A 27,428-nucleotide genomic window follows, 5' to 3' on the forward strand; every position below is an offset into this window, starting at 1 on the left:
ATTGATTAGTTTTATTCTCATTATTAAAAGCAGATTATTGGAGTTCATGAGTGTAATGCTTTGCGGCTGAAATTTACAAGTACACCCTCCAGACCGCCTCAGTCTTAGGGTGTTTATCCCCACTTCCTTCTAGGCGCCTCCGTAGCCAGGTGGGAAGGAGCAGCAGTGCGTAGCACACGCTTCTTGATTAGACCGGGGTTCGAGCCCGTCACCACCAAATACGGAGGATGCGGAAAGGTCGGGGAATGACCACCGCATATCCTGGAGCAATATGGCCTTAGTTACTAATGCTCCTAAAAACCACATAACAAACCCCACTTCCTGCTGTTTTAACCCAATAGGAAAAGGACTTCTACTGCAACTACTGATAACACATACCCTCTGTAGAAGTCATTTTCATATTGGGTTAAAACAGCAGGAAGTGGGGATAAACACCCTAAGACTGAGACAGTCTGGAGGCTGTACCCGTAAGTAAATTTCAGCTCACTCATGAACTCCGATAATCTACTTTTAATAATAAAAAAAAACTAATAAACACATCATTATTGACTTCTACTGCCACTACTGATAACATGCACTATCTGTTTACTGAGAATGCAGGGAGAAGCTGTGGTACTGGGAAACACTTTTGACCACTAAAAGTTTTCTGAAGTTTCCCATAGTTCTTGTGTTGGCTTTCTTTACCTTAGCTGAAAATTATTTTTTGCGTCCAGTTGTTTTGTGACCATATTGTAAAATCCAAACAAATTAGTCAGACAATATTTCCCCTTAATAAACCCATGCTGTGTCTGAAGTATAATTGCAGCCTTGTATGGATGATCCTGCATTACCTTTTTTTACTAGTGTCTCCATTATTTTCCGTGGAATGGAAGTTAAAATAACAGATCTGTATCTGTATTGGTGATATATTCACACATCTCCAGTCTGTGGGGACCTCTCCCAAAATCCAAGGATGCTCTCATAATTATGATTAAGGATTTGTTTACTTCCTTTGCTGCCTCCTTTAATATAATTGGATAGATCGCATCCATTCCAGGCCCTTTCTTATGTTTAACTTCAACAATTTCTCTTACACTTTCCTCTCAGTTATTTCAAAATCATTTAGTTCTCTGTTAGAGTTTTGTAAACTTCTTGCATCCCCTTCCCTAAAGAATTCTTAATGTGTGAATGTAGATGCAAAAGACTCATTCAGTTTGTCAGCAATCTGAGCAAGATCATCAGTGGTTGAAACATTGAAATCAAGTGGACCAATTTGATTCCTCCCCTTCCTTCTAGAGTTTACATATGTAAAGAAGTCTTTGCTGTTTTCTTAGCACTCTTTGCCAAAGATTTCTCATAATCTGCCTTCACTTGCATAACCTCCTTTGTAACTTGATTACAGACTAATTTATATCTACCATAGGCTTCTGTGTCACCAGATGATTTATATGCATCACATTCATTTTTATTCTCTGCAAAAAAAGTCTCATCAGTTCATGTGACATCCGTTTGGGCCTATACCTTGAAGAGTATTTTTTATTTGGTATGAAAAGCCTAGTAGCTTCTATGATTAATTCCTTGACTGCTTCCCATTTAGAATTTGCTGATGGTAACACACCATCAGTTGGTCCCACTGTATAAAACTTAAAAACTGTTGGAGACCACTGTTGTAACCTTTATGAAAGCAAAAATTCTTCCCTTCACCCGTGATGGTAGTTATATCTTTAAGTAAATCCCCAATCAATACAGTGCAATCACTGCTACCTAGTGGTTCTTTTATCTGCAGATTCTTAATGCATGAAAAATCATTGCTGATAATCATATCAAGAGTATTACTCCTTCTTGTTTCCTCTCTAACATTCTACTTTAGAAAACAGTCGTCCAATAAATCCACAAAAGTCTTGCTAGTCTGTGAGTAACCAATCCGCAAGTTCCAGTCAATATCTGGAAAACTAAAATCCCCAATTATAAGACATTCTGATATATTGGCCCACTCTAGTTCTGTGTATTGCTGTTCATTGTACTTATTGTCATTATGCCTATAACACACTCCTACTCTCATTTTTGCCTGAAGCATTGTACACCCCACATACTTGGTTATGCAGCTTCACAACATTACAGTTTATAGAAGAAGTGGCTACTTCAGCTATTGTTGCTGCAGAACTTTCTTAAATATTAAAAAATAATTGAAGGTCATTATACATAGAACCAAGTACTTTACATTTACAAGATGAGTTATTTTTAAAAGAATGCCCACTAGAACATATATCTTAAGTTATGAACAGATGGCACCAGGATGTATGGAAGCAAATGATCATGAAATACCGAAATGGTGTGGACAAGACATTAACAAAAAATCAGTCTGTTGTGGTGTGCCATACTGGAAATCCAAGGGTTTTTCAGCATAGGGGTGTGTCAGAATCATACTTTCCTGTTTATTTCAGATCTAAGGAGGGCAGGATTTCATTACAAATATTTAGTGAATAGTGTACTGGATAAATGGACAGTGAACTCAAAGTTTGAGATTACGCTTTGATTGATATCTAGAGAAGAGCACTTGTTGGAGTGAGGGGGAAGAAACAACCTTAATATGTCTGGGTGATGCTTGCACTACAGGAGGCAGGATGTCTTGGAGCATTGTCTGAAACTAACAAAATCTTGAAATCCATATTTTCAGCCTCACTGTATTCCTTAATGCTTATTTCTTTTGACAAAATTTTGCAAAGCCTGTCAAGACAACTAATTGTGAAAATAAGGTTACTGTAAAAGAAATTTGGAAATCTGTAAATATTAAATACACCATATGCATCATAGCTGGTCTGGAACGAGGTGTCTCAATTATGCACAAATGGTGTTTGGAAAAAATGTCTTCCTCAGTTTGTACATATTTAAGGCTTTAAGCTTGATGATGTAATGAAGAAAGTTCACCAGCAGTGTGGTGTGGTGTTCAACTTTCTCTAGAAATTGTCTTCAACAAAGTAAAGGAAACAGATGTATGGTGTTGTCATACACACAACTCTCAGAATAAGAGTTAGTACTGCTACTCAAAAAAGCTTAGCCTTGTTATATATGAAGAAGCTTTATAAGATCTGACGAAAGATGTTTTTAAAGAGAAACAGAATTAGATCAAGAAGAGTTAAAATGAACTCTTGGAACACAACTGCCAAGTTGAGCACTCCTTGAAAATTATATGAGGTGTAAAGTATAGCCATACTAATAATAACTATCTTTATGCCTATAAATTATTATACATTGTTGGAAGAGAAGAGAAGAGAAGAGAAGAAAAGAAAAAGCAGTGCACAGCTATCGCTTTATTGAAACTTTAAAGAAAAAAGAAGAAACACATTAAGTCAAAGTGCCACATAAAGAATTCTCATCTACATCATTTGAAAGAACATAAAGATATGTTAACAATAGTTAAAGTGTTAAAATTCTTATTAGTCTAAGGCGCATTTAGGGCTAGAGCCTCAAGCTGCAAACAAATTTAGACTATGTATATAAAGTGCTTAGCATCATAATACACAGCCATTTCTGAATAAACAGAAAATTTTTAAGGTGGCATCGTTTTAGGTTATATCTCATATTGTGAATACCTTCACAACGAGTTGCCATGATATTGCACTACTTCGAATAAGTAACGCTTCACCTAAGGAGAAGACTAGTGTTACTTATTCTCAGATAGGTACCACCACCCAGACAGCACTGTTTCAGGGCTATTTGGCCCTTCGTCAGTGAGTGGGTAGGTACCCAAGTGATGCAATGATGGCAAAAACAGTTATGAAGTATAACTCCACAATATGAGAGATGCCTGATGGTGTATGATGTATTTAGACTAAGGCGCATTTAGGGCTAGAGCCTCAAGCTGCAAACAAATTTAGACTATGTATATAAAGTGCTTAGCATCATAATACACAGCCATTTCTGAATAAACAGAAAATTTTTAAGGTGGCATCGTTTTAGGTTATTGCATCACTTGGGTCATTGCATCATTGCATCACTTGGGTACCTACCCACTCACTGACGAAGGGCCAAATAGCCCTGAAACAGTGCTGTCTGGGTGGTGGTACCTATCTGAGAATAAGTAACACTAGTCTTCTCCTTAGGTGAAGCGTTACTTATTCGAAGTAGTGCAATATCATGGCAACTCGTTGTGAAGGTATTCACAATATGAGATATAACCTAAAACGATGCCACCTTAAAAATTTTCTGTTTATTCAGAAATGGCTGTGTATTATGATGCTAAGCACTTTATATACATAGTCTAAATTTGTTTGCAGCTTGAGGCTCTAGCCCTAAATGCGCCTTAGTCTAAATACATCATACACCATCAGGCATCTCTCATATTGTGGAGTTATACTTCATAACTGTTTTTGCCATCATTGCATCACTTGGGTACCTACCCACTCACTGACGAAGGGCCAAATAGCCCTGAAACAGTGCTGTCTGGGTGGTGGTACCTATCTGAGAATAAGTAACACTAGTCTTCTCCTTAGGTGAAGCGTTACTTATTCGAAGTAGTGCAATATCATGGCAACTCGTTGTGAAGGTATTCACAATATGAGATATAACCTAAAACGATGCCACCTTAAAAATTTTCTGTTTATTCAGAAATGGCTGTGTATTATGATGCTAAGCACTTTATATACAAATTCTTATTAGTATAAGAAAAAAGTACCATCTATTAAATATTTTTTCTACCTTTATCACCTTTTCTTTTTTTCTAAAAGTAAGTTTTATGAGAAATATATGTAAACAAAGTAAAAAACAAAAAGCATGAACCAAAGAATAGTCATAATAAAGGATAAAATTAAAAATTTATTGATCAGGTTATAGTGCCGGAATGCATTTCCTCCATTTATGTTATTTCTTTTGGGAAATTCATGTCTGACTATTACAATTTCAACCTATGTGAAATTTTTCAAGAACTCATCCATCGTGTTGATTGGGGACTGGGTGTAAAAATAGATGAAGAATATGCAGATGATGAAGTGAACATCATATAAAACAAAAATTAACTATTTTGGGCTGTCAAAAATAGAAAATTTTCACATTATGTGATGTTCATTATCTGCTTGCAAGATGTATTTGACTCTTTCAGTTGTGGTGAAAATGATGTTAGAAAGTGTAAATTTAAAAAAGGAAATTTGTTATTTTTGAATATAGGATATCCTCCAAAATCTGATCGTCTATGTTCATGGTGGAATGCAAAATACTACAGTAGACAGCTTTACTGTGGCAGCATCTGATGGCCAATTTATGGATAGTGCAAGCATTCAGGTGACTGTGTTAATCTCTGACCAAGAAGTTCCGTACATGATTATTAATAGAGGACTAGAATTAAAAGCAGGTAAGTTTGTCTTGGTAGTTGCATTTTGTACATTTTTTTTTATTTAATATTATATATACCCCCATGAAAGGATAGAGTAAAGACTTTGGCATTTACAGAAAAATGCCAAAATCTTTACTTAATATCAGTTTTATATAAGGGCCATGTTCAATAATGAATGGTCTTAAATTAAAAAAATAATAAAAATCTTCAAAAATATTTCTAATGTACTGTTGTGTGAACTCTCTTTTCTGAGTATGTGAAATGTGCATATGTATGCATCTGGTGTGAATAGCTCACAGGCATTTATATTCAATATAAATGCCTGTGAGCTCAAAGGCATTTATATTCAATTTATCCACATGATTATGACTGACATACATATAATAATATTTCCATATTACAAGAAGACTACAGAGAATCAGTGCTTCCCTATCACACAGCTAAATGATACTTTAATTTAAAGATGGCCAGAGGTCAATAACAAAAGACAGTAACTCGGGTGTTCAAGTGTCTACAATAACTAAACAGCAACAACTCAAACCATTCAAATGTAGTGATGATATCATGCAACCAATAGTGTGTGATCACTATATGACCCTGAGAATTCTTGCTGAAATCTGGATACTATGATGGGGTCACAAAATAACTGAATTTCAAAGATAATTTTGATATCATATACTTGGATTTCAGGAAAGCTTTTGATACTGTTGCACATGGAAGACTGCTATACAAATTGGAGAGGTATGGCATTAAAGGTAAGTTGCTACATTGGATAAAGGGATGGTTGAGTGGGAGATGGCAGAGAGTGATAATCAGTGGACACTGCTCTTCGTGAACAAATGTTATTAGTGGAGTTCCCCAGGGTTCGGTGCTGGGCCCATTGTTGTTTTGTGTATTCATCGATGATATTGATGAAAGTATCCCCAGAAACTTGCTTTCCAGGCTGCTGTTCATTCCAATAGAAGCAGTGCAAGAATCATTTCCACCTCTGCCTGCGGCTACTGTTAATCTGTTAGTCTGTGAATCCCCCCCCCCCATGCTAGCAGTTTTCCGACTCACCTAACATTGCCTTGTAGCATCAGCAAATATTCTTGCACCTTTTCTATTTAAGTGTAACCCAACCCTGTAGGAGCAATCTCTATTGTTAACAAGCACAGACTACGCTGAAAAAAATTCTACCCCATGAGCCATGCACAGTCTCTCCAGGGCTGAATTTATTGACATGGCTCTCATCATATAGTTCCTCCTATCGTGTCTGGGTAGGACTGCAGGCATTTTCAAATTTAGCCATAACTCGCGACTTTTTTTTAAACATTGATCTGTACTTGTAAATAAGTCTGCAGATCTCCTACACTTAATGTTATTAGTGCCAACATGTATAACAATATCACCTTTTGTGCCCTTAAAAGATGATATCTGCTCTACAATATCATCATCAACCTTTGCCCCTGGAAGACATACCCTGGTCCTATTCCATTTACATTGCACTTTTATTAAACAACAAAAAAATTTATGATAATGCTGCTCAAGGATATTGAAACAACTTATTAGGTTGCACGATGTTTGTTTCTGAACCACCCCATGGGTTAGACACCATGGGCTATAAATGGTTCTTTAATCTCAAATAGTGGTATTCAATGAGCTGCACCAGTGGTTGCAGTTAGTTAACAAATCTAATTATTATAAACTGAATGTCTAAACCTTTAGTGAAATATCAAAAATGTGAATGGTAAGACATGCAGGAACATCAAGCTGTATCTGTCTATAATATGAGGTCAACATTTCTCTTCAAGTTCATTTCAAACTCTTCAAATCAAACAACATTTTTAGCTTCAGCATTAGCAAGGACACATGATGCAAGAAAGCAATCTTATATAGCATCAGAAAAAAAAACAAAAAACCCACACACACACTGCCTTCTCATTTCACTCATCCACCCGCTCCAAATGTTTGTCTAGTTCTGCCTTGAATCTGTTTAAGCTATCAACTTCTACAATGACAGATGGTAGTTTGTTCCAGCAATCAACCATCCGCTGGCTAAAGGCAAACTTCCACACATCTATCCTACAACTGTCTTTTCTCAATTTGAATTTATGCCCTCTCAGGTGATTATTCTGAGCTAGAGGAAGAATCCCATCAGCATTGAGCATGCTCAAACCATTCAAGGCTTTATACAGCTCAAGCAGATCACCTCGCAGGTGCCTAGTCTCCAGACATTGTAATTTGCAAAACTTAAGCCTTCGTAAAATCTTTGTTCCATTCACTAATCTTGTTGCCCTTCTCTGTACTCATTCCAACAGCTCTACGTCCCTCTTAAAATGAGGCCCCCAGACCCGTATACAGTACTCAAGGTGTGGTCTGACCATTGCCTTATACAAGGGGATAATCACCTCCTTATTCCTGCTAGAAACATTCCTGTATATCATTGACAAGACACCATGGGCTACTCTTGCAAACTGTCTGCACTGCTCAGAAAACTTCATATCTACCTGCACAATTACCCCCAGGTCCTTTTCACTCTCTTCCTCTGTCAGTATAGTACCACACTGTTGATGCGTTACTCTGGGTATACTGCTTCCCATATGCAATACTTTACACTTGTTAATGTTAAACTTCAGTTGCCACCTCTCAGTCCATCTACTCAACTTTTCTAGATCCTGTTGCAGCAGCGTACTGTCATTAGTGTCATTAACAACCCTGCCGACCTTCGTATTATCTGCAAACTTGGACATTAAGCCTGATATATTATCATCAATGAATGCAGAAAACAATAATGGATCCAACACCGAACCCTGGGGTACTCCACTGATAACATTAGTCCACGAAGAGCAGTGTCCATTGATTACCACTCTCTGTCTTCTCCCACTAAACCATCCCTTTATCCATAGCAGCAATTTGTCTCCAATGCCACACTGCTCCAATTTGTGCAGCAGTCTTCCATGTGCAACAGTATCAAAAGCCTTTCTAAGATCCAAACCCATGCTGTGTCCGAGCTATAACTGAAGTCTTGTCTAGATGATCCTACAATTCTTCCTTAACCAGTGCTTACATTACTTTCCCTGGAACAGAAGTTAAACTAACAGGTCTGTAATTATCTGTGTCTCCCTTTGATCCTCCTTTGTGGATTGGGGTCACATTTGCACATTTCCATTCCCTAGGTGCCTCCTTTAATATAACTGGATAGATTCCATCCACCCCATGTGCCTTTCTTATGTTTATCTTTAACAATTTCTCCTCCACCTTACTCTCAGTTATTACAAGATTATCTAGCATACTTCCAGAGTTTTGATACACCTCTGGCATTCCCCTCCCTCAATAACTCCTCATGTGTGAATATGAAGAGTTATAGAGGCAGTTATTGTAGATGCAAAATATTCATTTAGTTTGTTAACTACCTGAGCAGGATCATCAACAGTTGAACCCTCAATGTCCAGTGGAGTAATCTGATTCATCCCCTTCCTTCTAGAGTTTATATAAGTAAAGAACTCTTTGCTGTTCTCCTTTGCATTCTTTGCCAAAAATTTATCGTAATTTGCCTTTGCCTCCCTAACCTCCATTGTGACTTGGTTACAGATCAGCTTATATGTATCATAGACTTCTCTGCCACATGTCCAATTGGTTCATCTGACATTCATTTAGGCCTAAATCATGAACAATATTTCTTAGTTGGTATGAAAAGCCTAGTAGCTTCCAAGATTATTTCTTTGAATGCTTCCCATTTTGAATTTGTTGTTAACATCATCAGTTGGTCCCACCATATAGAATTTAAATACTGTCTCAGACCACCATAGTCACCTTTACGAAAGCAAAAACCCTTCCCTTTACCCCTGATGGTAGTTATCTCTTTGAGTAAATCCCACTTCAGAACACTGTGATCACTGCCACCTAGTGGTTCCTTTGTCTGCAGATTCTTAACGCATGAAGAATCACTACTGATAATCAGATCAAGAGAATTACTCCTAGTTGCCTCCCGAACATGCTGCTGTAAAAAACAATCATCCAATGAATCCACAAAAGCCTTCCTAGTGTATGAGTAACCAACCCACAAATTCCAATCAATCACTGGAAAATTAAAATCCCCCATTATATGACACTCTGATTTACTGGCCCAACCTATTTCTCTGTACAATTGCTCATTATACTCATCAGATTCATTGGGCCTATAACACATACCTACTCTCATTTTTCCTTTCCCAATGCTTATGTCTTACCAAACAGACTCAACATTGCATTGTACACCAACATCAGTTGTTGGACAATGGCATTGTTGTCCACCAACTGATCCCTCAGTTGGATGCACTTCGTTAGATTTTATGTGTTTTTTAACTAACAGCATAACTCCTCCTCCCTTCCTGTCCTGTCCTGTCTGTCCTTTCTGTACACATTGTACTCCCCAAATTCCAATTCTGCACTGCTTATATCTGTGTGACACCATGTCTCTGATATCCCAACAATATCTGCCTTTGATGTCTTGACTAGTACTTCAAGCTCATCAAATTTATTTACTATACTCCTAGCATTGGTGTACACACAAGTATACATGCACCTGTTTCTACTCGTAGTTACCCTAACACAGCCAATGTATTTACTTGTTTCATACGACTCCCATCAGTCCTGGAAATCCCTGTTGCCTTGCTTTCCAGGCTGCTGGTCAATTGCATTTCAATAGAAGCACTGGAAGAATCACTTTCACCTCTGCCAGTTAGTTACCCTAACACAGCCAATGTATTTACTTGTTTCACTACGACTCCCATCAGTCCTGGAAATCCCTGTTGCCTTGCTTTCCAGGCTGCTGGTCAATTGCATTTCAATAGAAGCACTGGAAGAATCACTTTCACCTCTGCCAGCGGCTACTGTTAATCTATTAGTCCGTGTATCCCCCCAAGCTAGCAGTTTTCTGATCCACCTAACTCTGCCTTGATAGCATCAGCAAATATTCTTGCACCATTTCTATTTAAGCGTATCCTATCCCTGTAGAAGCAGTCTCTACTTTATAAACAATAAGACCAGCAGCTGACTTTGCTATAGCACATACAGGATTTCAAACAAAGGGGATGAAGAATAGGCTTGCCACCTGGCATTATTCCAAACTGTAATAAAGGAGCTTTAACAAAAATCTTCTGTTTTACTATGATTTTTGTTAAACTGTGATTACTATGATCAATTTCTGACAATTTTATTAAAATTGCATTAAACAATGGAATCTTATTTAGTGAATTGAATGTTCTTTTGTTAGGAAATCTTTTCCACTATTTATATTAGTAAACCATTTGAATTTGCTAATGTATCTGTAGTTTAGTGTTTTAATCTTTTAACTTTCATTATTAATTCCCACATAATGCCTTTCAAAGAACATCTGCTTGCAGAGTCATTTTATAAAGTTGTATTTATCTTGAAGAGAATGAAGTAGATAATTAGCTTTATTTACTTAAGTTTATGATTTAATGTGAGTTGAAAACTGTAATGAATTTTTTCTGACTAACCTCATTTTTTCCATGTTTCACTTTAAGCATCATAACTTCTGAAAAGTACAGATATAAAATACTGAGTTAATTGATATAATTCAGCTGTTCAATTCAACAATTTCCATAAACAATTTTCTTCAGATAGTGTTTGCAAACACTATCCCATTAAAGAAATTTGTTTACTTAACTTTATAAAACTTATGGTTTAATAATAAAGCATTGTGCATGTGTATAATTTGCTGAAGAATTAATGGTTTTTTCTCATCACTGGTTTGAGTAGAATACCTTTTTTATTTATTTATTTTATTTATTATTTTTTTTTTTTTTCGTATCACTCTGACTAAACATATGCTCTTACAGTTAAACAAATATGCATCAAACAAACTTAACAATCCCTGCATTAGTGAGAATGCATTATTCACCTCACTTTTCATGAACAGAAGCCATAATTGGTGTTGAAGCTTCCTTCTGAAAATTATAACTTTACAAATAAAAAATTGTTAATAAAATATTTTGTCATTTTTTTTTCTTGTTATTTATGAGTGAGATGCACTAGCAAAAATGTTTACTTGGATATACAGAATTCTAAATCCAAACTTCACTGCAAGTCACTTTGTAATTAAAGCTTTGCTTAAATAATGCAGCAGTATTATTGAACACTACCAGTCTGATTATTTGCAACAGTTCAAAATGAATTTTGCCATGGTGGGCGCTACTGTAAGTAATAGTATTTACTTTGGATGTAAACATTGCCTTTTTTAATGATTATTCACACACAATATCCAATTATTCCAGTCAGAGTTCCAGAAATAGCCCGGAGAAGAACAAATAATGTGCTATTTTTTTTTTCCATAAATTTATGTGAAATTCAAATAGCAGAGTGTCATTTCCAAACTTACCAAGGCAAGTTCAGACTCTTTTTTATATGTTGTTGCTTTGATTACTTGAGAAATTTAGCCAGCTTTTCAGATTGTAATTTTGAAATCTGCTACTACCAAGGTTCAGATGTCTTCATTATTGATCTCGATTAGTTGAGTAGAATAAGGTAAATTGCACAGATGAAAGAAGTTTTTAGATGGGAACTGAGAACTTTGACGTTCTCAGTTCCAATCTGAGGCCACTGCTAGCACTTCTGTTTATTTTTCTGTTAACAATTCTTCTATTTGAAGAGTTCAAATATCCAGCAGTTCAAAAATCTGCTCCATAAATTATGTGTATTATGTGTTTTCATTGCTTCAGTAGCTATGAATTCTTTTTGAACTGATGGCCATGAAGGGAAATATTGCAATATATCAATTGTTTTATTATTATTATTGCAATAAAGAACATGCAAGTAGGTAATTGAATTTCATCTGTGCTCATTGAATTTCATCTGTGTTTAAAGGAGGCCTCACCTTATGTCTTTATTTGTTTATTATATTTTTAAGAGAAGTGTGCAATGGACTGCTGTTTTTAATTTAATTAATTTTTTTTTTCTTTCAAATCATAAAAATACATAATTTTCTTTTCAATCTGATAATCTGATACTTGTTTTTCTTCTAATTTTGAAGCTTATCATAAAATGTCTAAGCTATTTATTTCAAAAGTCTAATGGAATTAGTATCATCATCATCAGCCATTTTCAATCCACTGCAGGATGAAGGCCTCTCCAGCAACTTTCCAGTTCCTTCTGTTTTGAGCACTGGCCATCCATTTACTACTCAAAAACTCATGAATTTCATCTATCCATCTCCGCCTTTGTCTTCCAGGTTTTCTTCTAGCTCCTCTTGGGTACCATTCTGTTATTTTCTTAGTCCATCTGTCATCATGTCTTCGAGCTATGTGTCCTGCCCAAGACCATTTTAGTTCTTTAGTTTTGATAAGAATGTCCTTTACTTGAGTTTGCTGCCTAATCCATGTGTTTCTCTTCTTATCTAACAGTCTGATTCCCAATATAATTCATTCCATTCTTTGCTGTGTAGTTCTTAGCTTCTCTTCCATTCTTTTGGTGAGTGCCCAAGTTTCACTTCCATAAGTCATGGTGGGGAGTATACATTGATTCATTATTTTACGTTTCAGACAAACTGGGATATTGCTCTTCAGTATGTGACTATATTTCCTGAATGCTATCCATCCAAAATTTATTCTTCTCTTGACTTCCAGCCATTTATCATTATTACAGCTAATAACTTGTCCCAGATAAGTATATGACTCCACCTTTTCAATTACTGCTCCTTCAATCATTATTTCCCTTTCCATGGCATACTTGTTCATCATTACTTTTGTTTTAGCCATATTCATCTTTAGTCCAAAATCCTTACTAACTGTGCATAACTGATTAAGATTTTCCTCTAATTCTTTGGGATCGTGGCTTATGACCACAATGTCATCTGCAAATCGTAAATGGTTTAGGTACTCTCCGTTCACATTGACTCCTTTCTGCGACCAGTCTAATCTTCTGAAAGCTTCCTCAAGGGCAGCAGTAAACAGCTTCGGAGATATTGTGTCTCCTTGTCGAACTCCTTTCTCGATTTTAAATTTGCTACTGTCTTTGTCTAGTCTAATAAAGGATGTAGCACTCTCATATATTTTCTTCAAAATCATAATATATGGAGTATCTATGCCTCGTCTTTCCAGTGCCCGAAACATTGCCTTATGCTGTATGGAGTCAAATGCCTTTTCATAATCCACAAATGCCAGGCATAATGGTGTTTTATATTCATTTCCTTTCTCCATTAGCTGTGATATTACGTGAAGGTGATCCATAGTTGAGAATCCTGTCCTAAAGCCAGCTTGCTCTTTCGGTTGATTCTCATCAAGTATTCTTTCTAATCTGTTAGTAATGACCCTTGTGAACAACTTGTAGATGTGGGATAACAAGCTAATTGGTCTATAATTTCCAATTTCTGATTTATCTCCTTTCTTATGCAGCAAAACTATGATTGCATTATTCCACTGCTTAGGCATCGCACCTTTTCTAATGCACTTTGTGAAGAGCCTTGCCAGTTTTTGTGTTTTGTCTCTTCCTCCCAATTTTAACAACTCTACAGTAACTTCATCTTCCCCCGGGGCTTTCCGATTCTTCATTTTCTTCAATGCATGTTCTACCTCATCAGGAAGAATATCGGGTATGTCGTATGTGTTGCTACTTTGCAATCCATCTTCCCTACTGCTGGTATCATTCCCTCGCTCCTTGTATAATTCTCTATAGTAGTCTTCTGCTATTTGAATTATGCCTTCTCTGCTGTTTATAAGTACACCATCGCTATTCTTCAGTTTCAGTATCATTTGTCTTTCTGTATTACTGCTCATGGCTGCTAATTTAAATCCTTTGTTTTCCCTTAATGCTTGTTCTACTTTTCTTGTGTTAAATCTTCTTATGTCCTCTCTGAGTCTCTTTCTAATGGCTTTGCATAACTCAGTATACTCAATTTTCTCCCTGTCAGTGTTTTTCTTGCTCTTCATTTGTCGTCTTTGGTTCATCATGACAAGTGTTTCTTGACTAATTTTTTCTTCTTTGGATTTCTGTTTCCCTATAGGTTTCTTGGGCTTTATCACTTTCAAAAAATTGTAATATTCCTCGTCGATATCTTGGTCCTCAGCAGTCTGCAGAAGCTCATACTTGTTCTTAAGTTCCAGTACATACTGCTTTTTCTCCTCTTCTGTTATCCCAAAGACCTTTGTATTATTTACTCGAGTCAGTTTTTTCCTTTCCTTTCCTACATCTATATCAAGTGTACATCTTACCATTCTGTGATCACTTCCAACATTTACCTTATTCAGGACGGTAACATCAGTCACAATATATCTTCTGTTAGTGAGGATGAAGTCGATTTCATTAGTTGTTAATCCATTTGGACTCTTCCATGTCCACTTTCTGTTCACCCTTTTCTTGAAAAAAGTGTTCATTACTGACATTCCTTGAGATTCTGCAAATTCCACAAGTCTTTCACCTCTTTTATTTCTTTCACCAATTCCAAAATTTCCTATAGTTCCTCTTTCTGCGCTGTTTTGCCTTTTTCCAACCTTAGCATTGAATAATAACACTATTATTATGGTGTAGTGGGTTTTCTGCTCATCAAGAAGACTCTCAGTTTCAGTGTACATTTCTTCAACCTCTTCATCATCATGCCTCGATGTTGGTGCATAAATCATTATAATCTTTAGCTTGTACCTCTTAGAAATCTTGAGTATTAGTCTTGACACCCCTGGTGATGTACTTTTGAATTCCAAAATGTTGTTTTTAAAATCTTTATGGACCTGAAACCCAACTCCACCTTCACTCCTTTCACTGTTTCCATTGGTGTACAGCAGATTTCCACTTGATAAACTTATAAGTGATTCATTTCTTCTTCTTGTTTCAGCCAAACCGATGATATTCCAATTCACATTTTCTAATTCCTTTTCCAGCTCTAATATCCTGTCTTCACCGATGAGTGATCGTATGTTATAACAGGCCAAGTTCAAGTTCAAGGAATTAGTATAGTACTGTATTAATCAAACCAAATGGTGATAAGCAACAAACTTAGCATTAGCATTAGCATTAGTAGAGGCATTTGATGCAAGAAAGCAAGCTTATGCAGCATCAGCCAAAAAAAAAAAAAAAAAAAAAGTAACATAAATAAATAAAAATAACCACTTCCACTTCACCCCTCTGTTCGTTCGAAATACCTGTCCAGCTGAGCCTTAAACTTATTCAGGCTATCAACTTCCACGACAAGGGATGGAAGTCTGTTCCACCCACCAACCACCCGCTGGCTAAAGGCAAATTTCCGCACATCTATCCTACATCTGTCTTTCCTCAATTTGAATTTATGCCCTCTCAGGTGATTTTTCTGAGCTAGAGGAAGAATCCCATCAGCATTGAGCATGCTCAAACCATTCAAGGCTTTGTACACCTCTATCAGATCACCCCGCTGGTGCCTAGTTTCCAGACACTGTAATTTGCAAAACTTAAGCCTTTCTTCGTAAGAGAACCCCTTTGTCCCATTCACCAATCTAGTTGCCCTTCTCTGTACTCGTTCCAGCAGCTCTACATCCTTCCTGAAATGAGGCCTCCAGGCCTGTATACAGTACTCTAGGTGTGGCCTGACCATTGCCTTATACAAGGGAATAATCACCTCCTTATCCCTGCTAGAAAAATTCCTATATATCATTGACAATACACCATGAGCTACTCTTGCAGCTCGTCTGCACTGCTCAGAGAACTTCATATCTGCCTGCACCACCACCCCCAGGTCCCTTTCATTCTCTACCACTGTCAGTGTAGTACCACAGAGTTGATACGTTGCTCTGGGGTTGCTGTTTCCCATATGTAGTACTTTACATTTGTCAATGTTAAACTTCATTTGCCACCTCGAAGCCCATCTGCTCAACCTTTCCAAATCCTGTTGCAGCAGCATAGTGTCAGTAGTGTCCTTGACAACCCTGCCAACCTTCGTATCGTCTGCAAACTTGGACATTAAGCCTGATATACCATCATCAATATCATTTATAAATACAGAAAACAATAAAGGCCCCAATACTGAACCCTGAGGGACTCCACTAATAACATTAGTCCACGATGAGCAGTGTCCATTGATTACCACTCTCTGTCTTCTCCCCCTCAACCACCCCTTTATCCATAGCAGCAACTTGCCTCCAATGCCACACTGCTCCAATTTGTGCAGCAGTCTTCCATGTGCAACAGTATCAAAAGCCTTTCTAAGATCCAAGTATATAATATCAAAGTTATTCCCTGCATCCAGTTCTTTTGTGACTGCATCATAGTATCCAATCAAATTGGTCAGGCAAGACTTCCCCTTAACAAAACCATGCTGTGTCCTAGCTATAACTGAAGTCTTGTCTAGATGATCCTGCAGTGCTTCTTTCACCAGTGCCTCCATTAATTTTCCGGGAACAGAAGTTAAACTCACAGGTCTATAATTACTTGTGTCAGCCTTTGATCCCCCTTTGTGAATTGGGGTCACATTTGCACATCTCCAGTCAATGGGTACCTCCCCTGAGTCCAAGGAAGCTCTCATAATTATGGCTAAGGGTTTGCTTACCTCCTTTGCTGCCTCCTTTAATATAACTGGATAGATCCCATCCACCCCAGGTGCCTTTCTTGTGTTTATCTTCAACAATTTCTCCTCCACTTTGCTCTCAGTTATTACAAGATTCTCTAGCTTACTGCTAGAGTTGAATACACCTCTGGCATTCCCCTCGCTGAATAACTCCTCATGTCTGAATGTCGATGCAAAATATTCATTTAGTTTGTTAGCTACCCGAGCAGGGTCATCAACAGTTGACCCATCGATCTCAAGTGGACCAATCTGATTCATCCCCTTCCTTCTAGAGTTTACATAAGTAAAGAACTCTTTGCTGTTTTTCTTCGCATCCCTTGCCAAGGATCTCTCGTAATCTGCCTTCGTCTGCCTAACCTCCTTTGTAACTTGGTTACAGATCAACTTGTATCTATCATAGGCGTCCGTGTCACGTGTTAATTTGTATGTATCCCATGCATTTTTCTTCTCTGCCATATGCCTCATTAGTTTATCTGACAACCATTTAGGCCTAAACCTTGAACAATATTTCTTAGTTGGTATGTAAAGCCTAGTAGCTTCCACGATAAGTTCTTTGAATGCTTCCCATTTTGAATTTGCTGTTGGCAATATCATCAGTTGATCCCACTGTATAGAATTTAAATACTGTCTCAGTCCATTGTAGTCGCCTTTACGAAAGCAATACCCCTTCCCTTTACCCCTAATGGTAGTTACCTCTTTGAGTAACTCCCACTTCAGCACACTGTGATCACTGCCACCAAGTGGTTCATTTATCTGCAGATTCTTAATGCATGAAGAATCACTACTGATAATCAAATCAAGAGTATTACTCCCTCTAGTTGCCTCCCGAACATGCTGATGTAGAAAACAATCATCCAATAAATCCACAAAAGCCTTGCTACTGTGTGAGTGACCAGCTCCCAAATTCCAGTCAATATCTGGGAAATTAAAATCCCCCATTATAAGACTCTCTGATTTACTGGCCCACTCTATTTCTCCGAACAGTTTCTTATTATACTCATCAGAGTCATTAGGCCTATAGCACACTCCTACTCTCAATTTTGATCTCCCAATGCTTATGTCACACCAAACTGACTCGACACTGCACTGTCCAGCGATGTCGACTGGCTTCACTTCCTTGGATTTTATGTGTTTTTTAACTAATAGCATAACCCCTCCTCCCTTCCTATCCTGTCTATCCTTTCTGTAGACATTGTACTCCCCAAATTCCAGTTCTGCATTTCTTATATCTGTGTGACACCACGTCTCTGAAATCCCCACAATATCTGCCTTTGATGTTTTGAGCAATACCTCAAATTCATCAAATTTATTTACTAAACTCCTAGCATTGGTGTACACACAAGTATACATGCACCTGTTCTTTTTCTTAGCTACCCTAACACAACCCATGTGTTTACTTGTACCCCAATGATTCCCAGCAGTCTCTGAAATATCCTGCATCTTATTTTCCAGGCTGCGGCTCATTCCAATAGAAGCAGTGCAAGAATCACTTTCACCTCTGCCAGTGGCTACTGTTAATCTATTAGTCCTTGTATCCCCCCAATCTAGCAGTTTTCCGCCCCACCTAACATTGCCTCGATAGCATCAGCAAACATTCTTGCACCCTTTCTATTTAAGTGTATCCCATCCCTGTAGAAGCAGTCTCTCCTGTTAACAAGTACAGACCAGGCTGAAAAAAATTCTACCCCTTGAGCCCTGCACAATCTTTCCAGGGCCGAATTGATTGACAGGGCTCTCATCATATACTCCCTTCTATCGTGTCTGGGCAGAATTGCAGACACTTTCAATTTCAACCCTAATTCACGGCTTTTTTTCATCAGTGACCTGTACTTGTCAAGTAATTCCGCCGGTCTCCTACTCTTAATGTCATTAGTGCCAACGTGTACAACTATATCACCTTTTGTGCCCTTAAAAGATGATATCCGCTCTACAACGTCATCAACTTTTGCCCCTGGCAGACATACCCTGGTCCTATTCCACCTATCCTTTTTACAAAGCATGTTTCCCGTTTCCCTGACAATAGAGTCACCAACAACTACTAGTTCCTTTGGGACCAGCGCATTCTGCCTTGGGGGTTGCCGCTGTGTTCCGCGATGACCAAGTGCAAGCTCTGGCATTGGTGTGGGCAGCTGAGAGCTTGATGGGCCCCTCACTTGTAATCCTTCGAGGGCATCCACCCTATCCTTCAAGCTCTCATATAGGCCCATAACAACGCTGAGTTGTCGCCTTATCTCCTTACACTCCTTGCATCGCACACACACAAAGACATCCCCCATGGCAGTATCATGTCCCATACTTGACTGCTCCGCAAACATCAAGCAAATAGTGCATCTTACAAGGCTGTGATTCAGAGGACAACTGCCCCCCTCAGTTCTCCCCTGGGCCACAGCATTCCCATTAGCTTGAGCCCTTTGCTTTGCTGCTCTGGTTTGAGTCATGATTTAGAGTTACTTTCAATAAAATTTCGATTTCTGTACAAAATTAAATCCTAAACTTGTATCCAAACACAGTTATAACGCTATATTTATGTTTCAGTAACGAGTGTTATCTACGGAATATTTACGTTTCAGTAACGAGTGTTATCTACGAAATATTTACGTTTCAGTAACGAGTGTTATCTGCGAAATCCCTTTATATAACTTTTGTATCAAGTTATGTATTAATTATTTGTTTTTACTAATTATTTATGTTACGTGACCTAAGTGGTTATATGTATAATTAATTATGTTAAATAAAATTAATTATATTACGTTTGTAATCTAAGTCGTTATATGTATTTATTTAAACGTACAATTTAACTGCTAACGAAGTTCAACTAACGCTATCTAGTACGGTATATCGTATCACAAAGGCGGGAAAATTACGAACGGTTAGCGGAGTTGAAACACGTGGAAACCTTTACCGATACTTTTATGCAATTACAAGGCCGAGTAAAGAATAAATACACCAAATTAATCAGAAAATCACAAAATAATGTTATACTACTAAATTTAAATCAAAAGTTTTAGAAAAACAATAATTTCAAATCAATAAATAAGAAAAATCCACTTAGCGGCTTTGAAAACGACCGTCTCTAGTAGCCTCGTCAGCAGACTCTCCTCTCTTATTTTGTATTAACCAAAAGAATAAAAACCGTAACTTGATTAAAGTTGGTCCATCACTAAAAAGTAACCACTCAGTTCTGCCTTTAACTTTGTCAGACTCTCTTCCTTAACTATCTGTGAAACAACTTATTCCAGTGATAACAACACACTACCTTTAGGTGAATTTCATACAACTTAATCTTCTGTTGTTTCCCAAAATTTTGTTTATTCCTTTAAGGGCCTTAAATTTTTTGATCGGATTACCTCTAAGATCTAGTCTCCAGGCTTTGCAGTTCACATCTTCTAAAATGCTCCTCATAGGGATAATTCTTAGTACTCACAACTAATCTAGTTGCCCTTATTCTTGAAACCTCTCTGTAAGTTCTGTATTTTTTTTTTTTAGGTGAGGCCTGTAGATCTGAATACAACATTCCAAATATGATGTACAATCATTTTATAAAGTGGAATAATAATATCATGATCTTCTTACAAAGGTCCTATAGATCATTGATAGTACACTAGTGTGTTGGTTGTCTGACAGCTAGTGTGTTAGTTGTCTATACAGTGTTTATTTTCTTTGGCCGATACAAAATAAGTTTGTTGCTTACATCATTTAGTTTGATTAATACTATATTAATTCCATTAGACTTTTAAAATGAATAACTTAGACATAAGTATAAGATACTTGTTTTTCCTTTTAATTTTTAAAGCTTATGTACCATAAGCTTTAAAAATTAGAAGGAAAAACAAGTATCAGATCATTGATAGTATGCTGTGAGTCTTCCTTGCCATATGCTTACTCTGCATGGAAAACTTCATGTCTGCTTGTATCATAACTCCTAAATCTTTTTTATCCTGAACTGCTGCTTGTTACCTCCAGATTTCTTTTTCCCAGATGCAAGACCTTACTGTTACTAAGATTAAACTTCAGTTGCTATCTTTCAGATTATATGTGTAGCTGATCTATGCCATTCTGAAGCAGCATAACCTCGTCTCAATTGTTTACCATCCTGTTTCCTTGAAATCATCAGAAAATTTGACCCCTATATATATATTTTAATCAATATCATTGAAGAAAATCAAAAATAAGAGGGGGATCTTAACACTAAACCATAAGAGACTCTGCTTGCTACAAATCCACATTCAAGAATGCTGATTAATTGCTTCTCTCTCTCTCTCTCTCTCTCTCTCTCTCTCTCTCTCTCTCTCTCTCTCATGCAGCCAGCCCTGATGGGGAGGCAGCAGACTGAATCAAAAGCTTTAGTAAAATGTAAGTGTTTCCTGCTTCTAAACTTACTACTTTACTATAACAATTAACCCATAGTGTGATCCCTTTAGAATTTCATTTTTATCAAGATGTTTGTGTATTGTGAATCTTTAATCACTGATTCCATTATTTTACCTGTCACAGAAGTCAAACTCACTAGTCTATATCTACTTACCTTTACCTGAGTTCTTCCATTATGAATGAATGAGACATTTGCACTTCTTCAATTCTAACTGAAGAAGTGCAAATGTCTCATTAAAATGTCTAATTAAAAAAAAAAAATAGCAAAATAATAAGAAATATTCTGAGCAATGCGAATTTTTTTTTTTTTTTTTTCCCCCATAGGTACTTCTTCACCAATAACTAGCGATATTTTAAGAGCTGAAGATGTGGATTCAGACAGCAGTCAACTTGAATATGTTGTTACTAGAGATCCTCATTTGGGCCAACTGTTTATTTCTTCTGGAAATCATCAAGAGATGCTATCATCATCACTTCCATTTAATTCATTTTTTCAGAGTGACCTTGATCTTAGTCATGTGTGGTACGTACATCAATCAAAGGAGGTATCTCAGAGAGATTCATTTCAGTTTAGCGTAGTTGATCCAGCCCAGAATAGCTTATTGGCACAAATATTTTTTATTAATATTATAGGTAAGTGTATGTTGTTGATATATTAATATTTCAAAAAAATTATTATTTTTATGTTCATTATATTGCATTTTGAATAAAATATACAAGTATAAACTTTTGATGGGCAGATCAAAAATGGGGTTTTCATATCTCATATCACTAAGGCAAATTTCTTTACTGATAAAGAAATTCTCTAAACATGAGAATTTCTTTATCAGTAAAGAAATTCTTATGAAAATTAGAAATTCAAATTTTCCATTATGTTCTTAGTTAAGAAGCACATAATATCTAAGATAGTGTTCTTAGTTAAGAAGCACATAATATCTAAGATAGTGTTCTTAATTAAGAAGCACATAATATCTAAGATAGTGCATGCAGTTGACATTGGTAACCAGTGCAATGTTGAGTCATTTTAGTGGGATAATAAACACTGGGAAAACAAAAATGAGTATGTGTTATAAGCATAATGACTGTGATCACTATACCAAACAACTATATAGAGAAATAGATTGGGCCAATAAATCAGAATCTTTTATAATGGAGGATTTTAACTTACCAGATATTGACTGGGGCTTGTGGATTGCACACATTAGCAGGAGTGTGAATTTATTGGATTACTGTTTTCTGCACCAATGTGTTAAAGAGGATAAGAAAATCGAATATTCTTGATCTGGTTATCAGTAACAAACCTTCATGCATTAATAGGTAAGGGAACCTCTAGATGGTAGTGATCACATCGTATTGATGTGACTTTCTTAATGATGTTACTGCTGTCAACTGCAGGGCAAAGGGAAGTGCTTTTACTTTCATAAGGGTGAGTACAGTGGTCGCAAACAGTTTTTAAATTTCACATAGTGGGACCAACTGATGATGTTATTAAAAGCAAATTATAAACAGTAGCATTCAGAGAAGCTACTATGCTTTTATACCAACTAAGAGATACTGTTCAAGGCTTTGAACTAAATGCAACCGAACAGACTCATGTCAGAGAAGAAAATACATGGGATGCACATAAATTATCAGGTGAATACATAAGTCTACAGTATATATAAACTAGTTTGGAAATCAAGTCACAAAGAAGGTTAGGCAAGCTGAGGCAGATTACAAGGTGTCTAGAAAAATTGCAAAGAAAAGTAGCAAAGACTTTACTTATGCAAATGCAAGAAGAGGATTAATCACATTAATCTACTAATTATGAATAGTTTAACCATTGATCCTTCTGAGGTTGCTGACAAATGGAATAGATATTTTGCATCCACATTCACACATGAGGAATTTTTTAGGGCTGGGGATGCCAGAAGTGTATCAGATTCTAACAGGGAGCTAAATGACTTTGTGATAACTGAGGGTAAAGCGGAAGGGAAATTGAAGTTAAATGTATAATAGATGCCAGGAAATGAATGGGATCTGTTCAGTTTTGTTAAGAGAGGCAGCAAAAGATGACAGCAAACATTTATCCATAATTATAAGGCTATTCTTTGGATAAAGGGGAGGTCCTTATGGACTGGAGATGTGCAAATGCATCCCCAATTCAAAGGGAATCAAATGGTTATATTAATTATTATAGACCTAGGAACTTGACTTCTGTTCCAAGGAAAATTATGAAGTCACTGGTTAAAGAAGTTATGCTGGACCATCTAGACAGGAATGTAGTTATACTGCAGTCACAACATGAATTTGCTAAGGGGCTATCTTGTCTGATCAGTCTCATTGGATGCTGTAACAGATGAACTGGATGAAAAAAATAATTTTAACATCATATACTTAGATTTCAGAAAAGTTTTTGATACTGTTTCAAATAAGACTCCTGTAAAAATGGAAGCAGTGTGAGGTAGGGGTAGTCAATTATTGTTATGGATAAAGGAATGGTTCAGTGGGCAAAAACAGACTAGTTATCAGTGCACTGCTGTTCTTGGACTACTGTTATTATTGGTGGTTCAGAGCTGGACCTTGTACTTTTTTATATTTATTAATGATATTGATGAAGGCTTATCAGGCTTAGTATCTAAGTTTGCAAATGATATGAAGGTCCATAAGGGTGATTAATGAGAGATTGGCTGTGAAGTGGCATGTTGACAAATGCAATGTACTGCATATGGGTAGTAATCCCATGTTGATATCAAGCTGTGTAGTAAAACACTTGGGGATAGTGGAGAATGAAAAAGACCTGGGAGTAATTATGCATTCCAGTATGACATTTTCTAAGTGGTGCTGACATACTGCCAGGACAGCTTATGGAGTTTTATCATGATTTATAGGAATTTTGCTACCAGGGATCATCATCAGTCTGTATTGATCCATTGCAGTATGAAGGCCTCCTCAATTTCTAGCAACTGCAGTCCTGCTTTCTCATGCCATTGTACACCAACAAATTTCACAATTTCATTAATCCACATTATCTTTGGTCTTTTTCTTGGGCATTTTGAGTCAAGTGGTATTCATTCCAAAATTTATTTGGTTCATCTGTCTTCAGTTTTTCTTGATCTGTGACCTGCCTATTTCCATTTTAAGTGCTTTATTCTTTCAATGATATTACAGACCTTGATTTGTTGGCAAATCCATGCACATATTTTTCAGTGTCTTTTGGTTAAGTTCAAAATTTGGCACTCCATGCTTCTTTCTGTCACCCTCAGTCTTTGTAAAGCTTTGGCACTCAATGTCCATGTTTCACAACCATATGTTAGGAAAGGGAGGATATATTGATCAGAAACTTTTCATTTGAAACAGAGTGTCAAGAAAACTTGCAACTCTGTCTCAATGACTATATTAGTTTTCTAAACGTTTGCCATCCCAATTTTATGCACTGTTCAATTTACATCATGTTGTTTCCATCTGTTGAACTTTCTTGTCCAAGGTAGTAGTGGTGGGGGCATCTGATGCAAGAAAGCAAGCATATGAGCTTATGTAGCATCAACCCAAAAAAAAAAAAAAAAACTATTTCGCACATCCATATTTCTCTTGTATATTAATGACCTTCTTTCATTGACCAGAAATCCTATCCATAGTTCTGATAATGACAGCACATTGCATTACACCTTCCAGTTTGAGAAATGTTGCCCTGCACAAACAGATTCAACTTAGTAATAGTAATAGAAGCATCTGATACAAGAAAGCAAGCATATGAGCTTATGTAGCATCAGTCAAAAAAAAAATTCACACAACCATTCACTCTAAAAGTTTGTCCAGTTCCTCCTTGAATTTATTTAAGCTATCTACTTCAACAACGACAGATGGAAGTTTGTTACAGCAATTAACCACCTGCTGGCTAAAGGCAAATTTCTGCACATCTATTTTACAATTGTCTTTTCTCAATTTGAATTTATGTCCTTTTAGGTTCATAATCTAAGCAAGCGGAAGAATCCCATCAGAATTCAGCATGCTCAACCCATTCAAGGCCTTATAGATGGTGCCTTCATAGCCAGGTGGGCAGGAGCAGCAGTGCGTAGCACACGCTTCTTGATTAGATCGGGTTTCGAGCCCGTGACCACAAATACGGAGGATGCGGAAAGGTCAGGGAATGACTACCGCATATCCCTGGAGCAATATGGCCTTAGTTGCTAATACTCCAAAAAACCAAATAACAACAACAACGGTTGTATAGACCTCAATCAGATCACCTTGCATGCAGTACTCAAGCTGTGGCCTGACCATTGCCTTATACAAAGGGATAATCACCTCCTTTTCCCTACTAGCAAAATTCCTGTATATCATTGACAATGCCCCGTGACCTGCTCTGGCAGCCTATCTGCATTGCTCAAAAAACTTTATATCTGAATGCACAATTACTCTGGGATCGTTTTCATTTTCTACCACCCTAAATGTAGTACCACACATTTGGTACATTTCTCTGGAGTTATTTCTACCCATATGCAGTACCACACATTTGGTACATTTCTCTGGAGTTATTTCTACCCATATGCAGTACATTGCATTTGTCAATGCTAAACTTCATTTGCCACTTCTCAGCCCATCTGCCCAAATTTTCTAGATCCTGTTGCAGTAGCACACTTCCCTTACTGTCCTTAACAATCCTGCCAACCTTTGTATCATCTGCAAACTCCAACATTAAGCCTGATTTTCATTAAGCCATCAATATCATTGATAAATAAATATATATATCAAACAACAATAGATCCAACACTGAACCCTGGGGGACTCCATTAGCATTTGTAGAGGCATACAATGCAAGAAAGCAAGCTTATGCCGTATCAGCCAAAGGGAAAAAACCTTCCATTTCACCCCTCCATTTGTTCTGTCTGTCCAGTTCAGCCTTAAATTTATTTAGGCTATTAGCTTCCACAACAAAAGCTGGAAGCCAATTCCACCAATCAACTACCCACTGGCTAAACGCAAATTTCCGCACATCTGTTCTACAACTATCTTTACTCAGTTTGAAACTGTGCTGTTCTTAGTCTTAGCAAGAGGAAGAATCCCATCAGCATTCAGCATGCTCAACCCATTTAAGGCCTTATACATCTCAATCAGATCACCTCGCAGGTGCCTACATTCCAAGCACTGCAATTTGCAGAACTTAAGCCTTTCTTGTTAAGAGCACCCCTTTGTTCCCCTCACCAGTCTTGTTGCCCTTCATTGTTCCAGAAACTCTACATCCTTCCTAAAATGAGGCTTCCAGACCTGTACACAGTACTCTAGGTGTGGCCTGAACATTGCCTTGTATAATGGGATAATCACCTCCATGTCCCTGCTAGCAAAGTTCCCATATATCATTGACAAGACTCCATGACCTGCCCTGCCAGTCCGTCTGCACTGCTCATTGAACTTTATATTTGACTGCAAAGTTACCCCCGGGTCTTTTTAACTTTCCACTTCCCTGAGTGTTATACCACATAGATGGTATGTTTCTCTTCAGTTATAGCTACCCATATGGTCGACTTCATTAGCATATGCAGTACTTAGCATTTGTCAGTGTTAAACTTCACTTGTCACTTCTCAGTCCATTTGCCCAACTTATCTAGATCCAGTTGGAGTTACATACTATCTTTACTGCCATTAACAACTCTGCCAACCTTTGTATCATCTGCAAACTTGGACATTAAAACTTATATACCTTCATCAATATCATTGATCATTGACTCCACTAATAACATTAGTCCATGAAGAACAGCATCCATTGATTACCACTCTCTTTCTTCTCCCACTCAACCACCGTTTTTATCCAATGTAGCAATTTGTACAGTAGTCTTCCAATTTATACAGTAGTCTGCTCCAATTTGTACAGTAGTCTTCCATGCGCAACAGTGTCAAAAGCTTTCCTGAAATCCAAGTACAGTGGATTCCAGTTATTTGGGCCACCGGTTAATCGGGGCAGCCATTTATTTGGGACAAATCTTAAAGAACAGAACCCAATCAAGAAAATAGCCAGGGTTTATTGGGACAACATGCTGGCCCGTGGTTTTCCAACAGAAACTGGTAGTTGTTGGTGACTCTATTATCAGGGAAACAGGGAACATGCTATGTAAAAAGGATAGGTGGAACAGGACCAGGGTATGTCTGCCAGGGGCAAAGGTTGATGACGTTGTAGAGCAGATATCATCTTTTAAGGACACAAAGGGGGATGATATTGTTGTACATGTTGGCACTAATGATATTAAGAGTAGGAGACCGGCA

General features: G+C 37.3%; 1 protein-coding gene across 4 annotated transcripts in view; it reads left to right on the top strand.

Annotated features, from left to right (window-relative positions):
- Positions 1 to 27,428, top strand: part of LOC150083681 (extracellular matrix organizing protein FRAS1-like) — an 866,422-nt gene that overhangs the window by 473,086 nt on the left and 365,908 nt on the right. For all 4 annotated transcript variants that reach the window (XR_016547213.1, XM_090378121.1, XM_090378123.1 and 1 more), the window contains 2 exons: positions 5,143 to 5,326; positions 21,513 to 21,821. Coding sequence is in view for 3 of the 4 variants with exons in the window: in XM_090378121.1 (XP_090234247.1) it covers positions 5,143 to 5,326; positions 21,513 to 21,821 (493 nt within the window). In the remaining variant the exon portion in view is untranslated. The remainder of the gene's footprint in view (positions 1 to 5,142; positions 5,327 to 21,512; positions 21,822 to 27,428) is intronic.

Source organism: Mastigoproctus giganteus, chromosome 7, assembly GCF_048544385.1.
Source record: "Mastigoproctus giganteus isolate SK-2022 chromosome 7, ASM4854438v1, whole genome shotgun sequence".
Lineage (NCBI taxonomy): Eukaryota > Metazoa > Arthropoda > Arachnida > Uropygi > Thelyphonidae > Mastigoproctus > Mastigoproctus giganteus.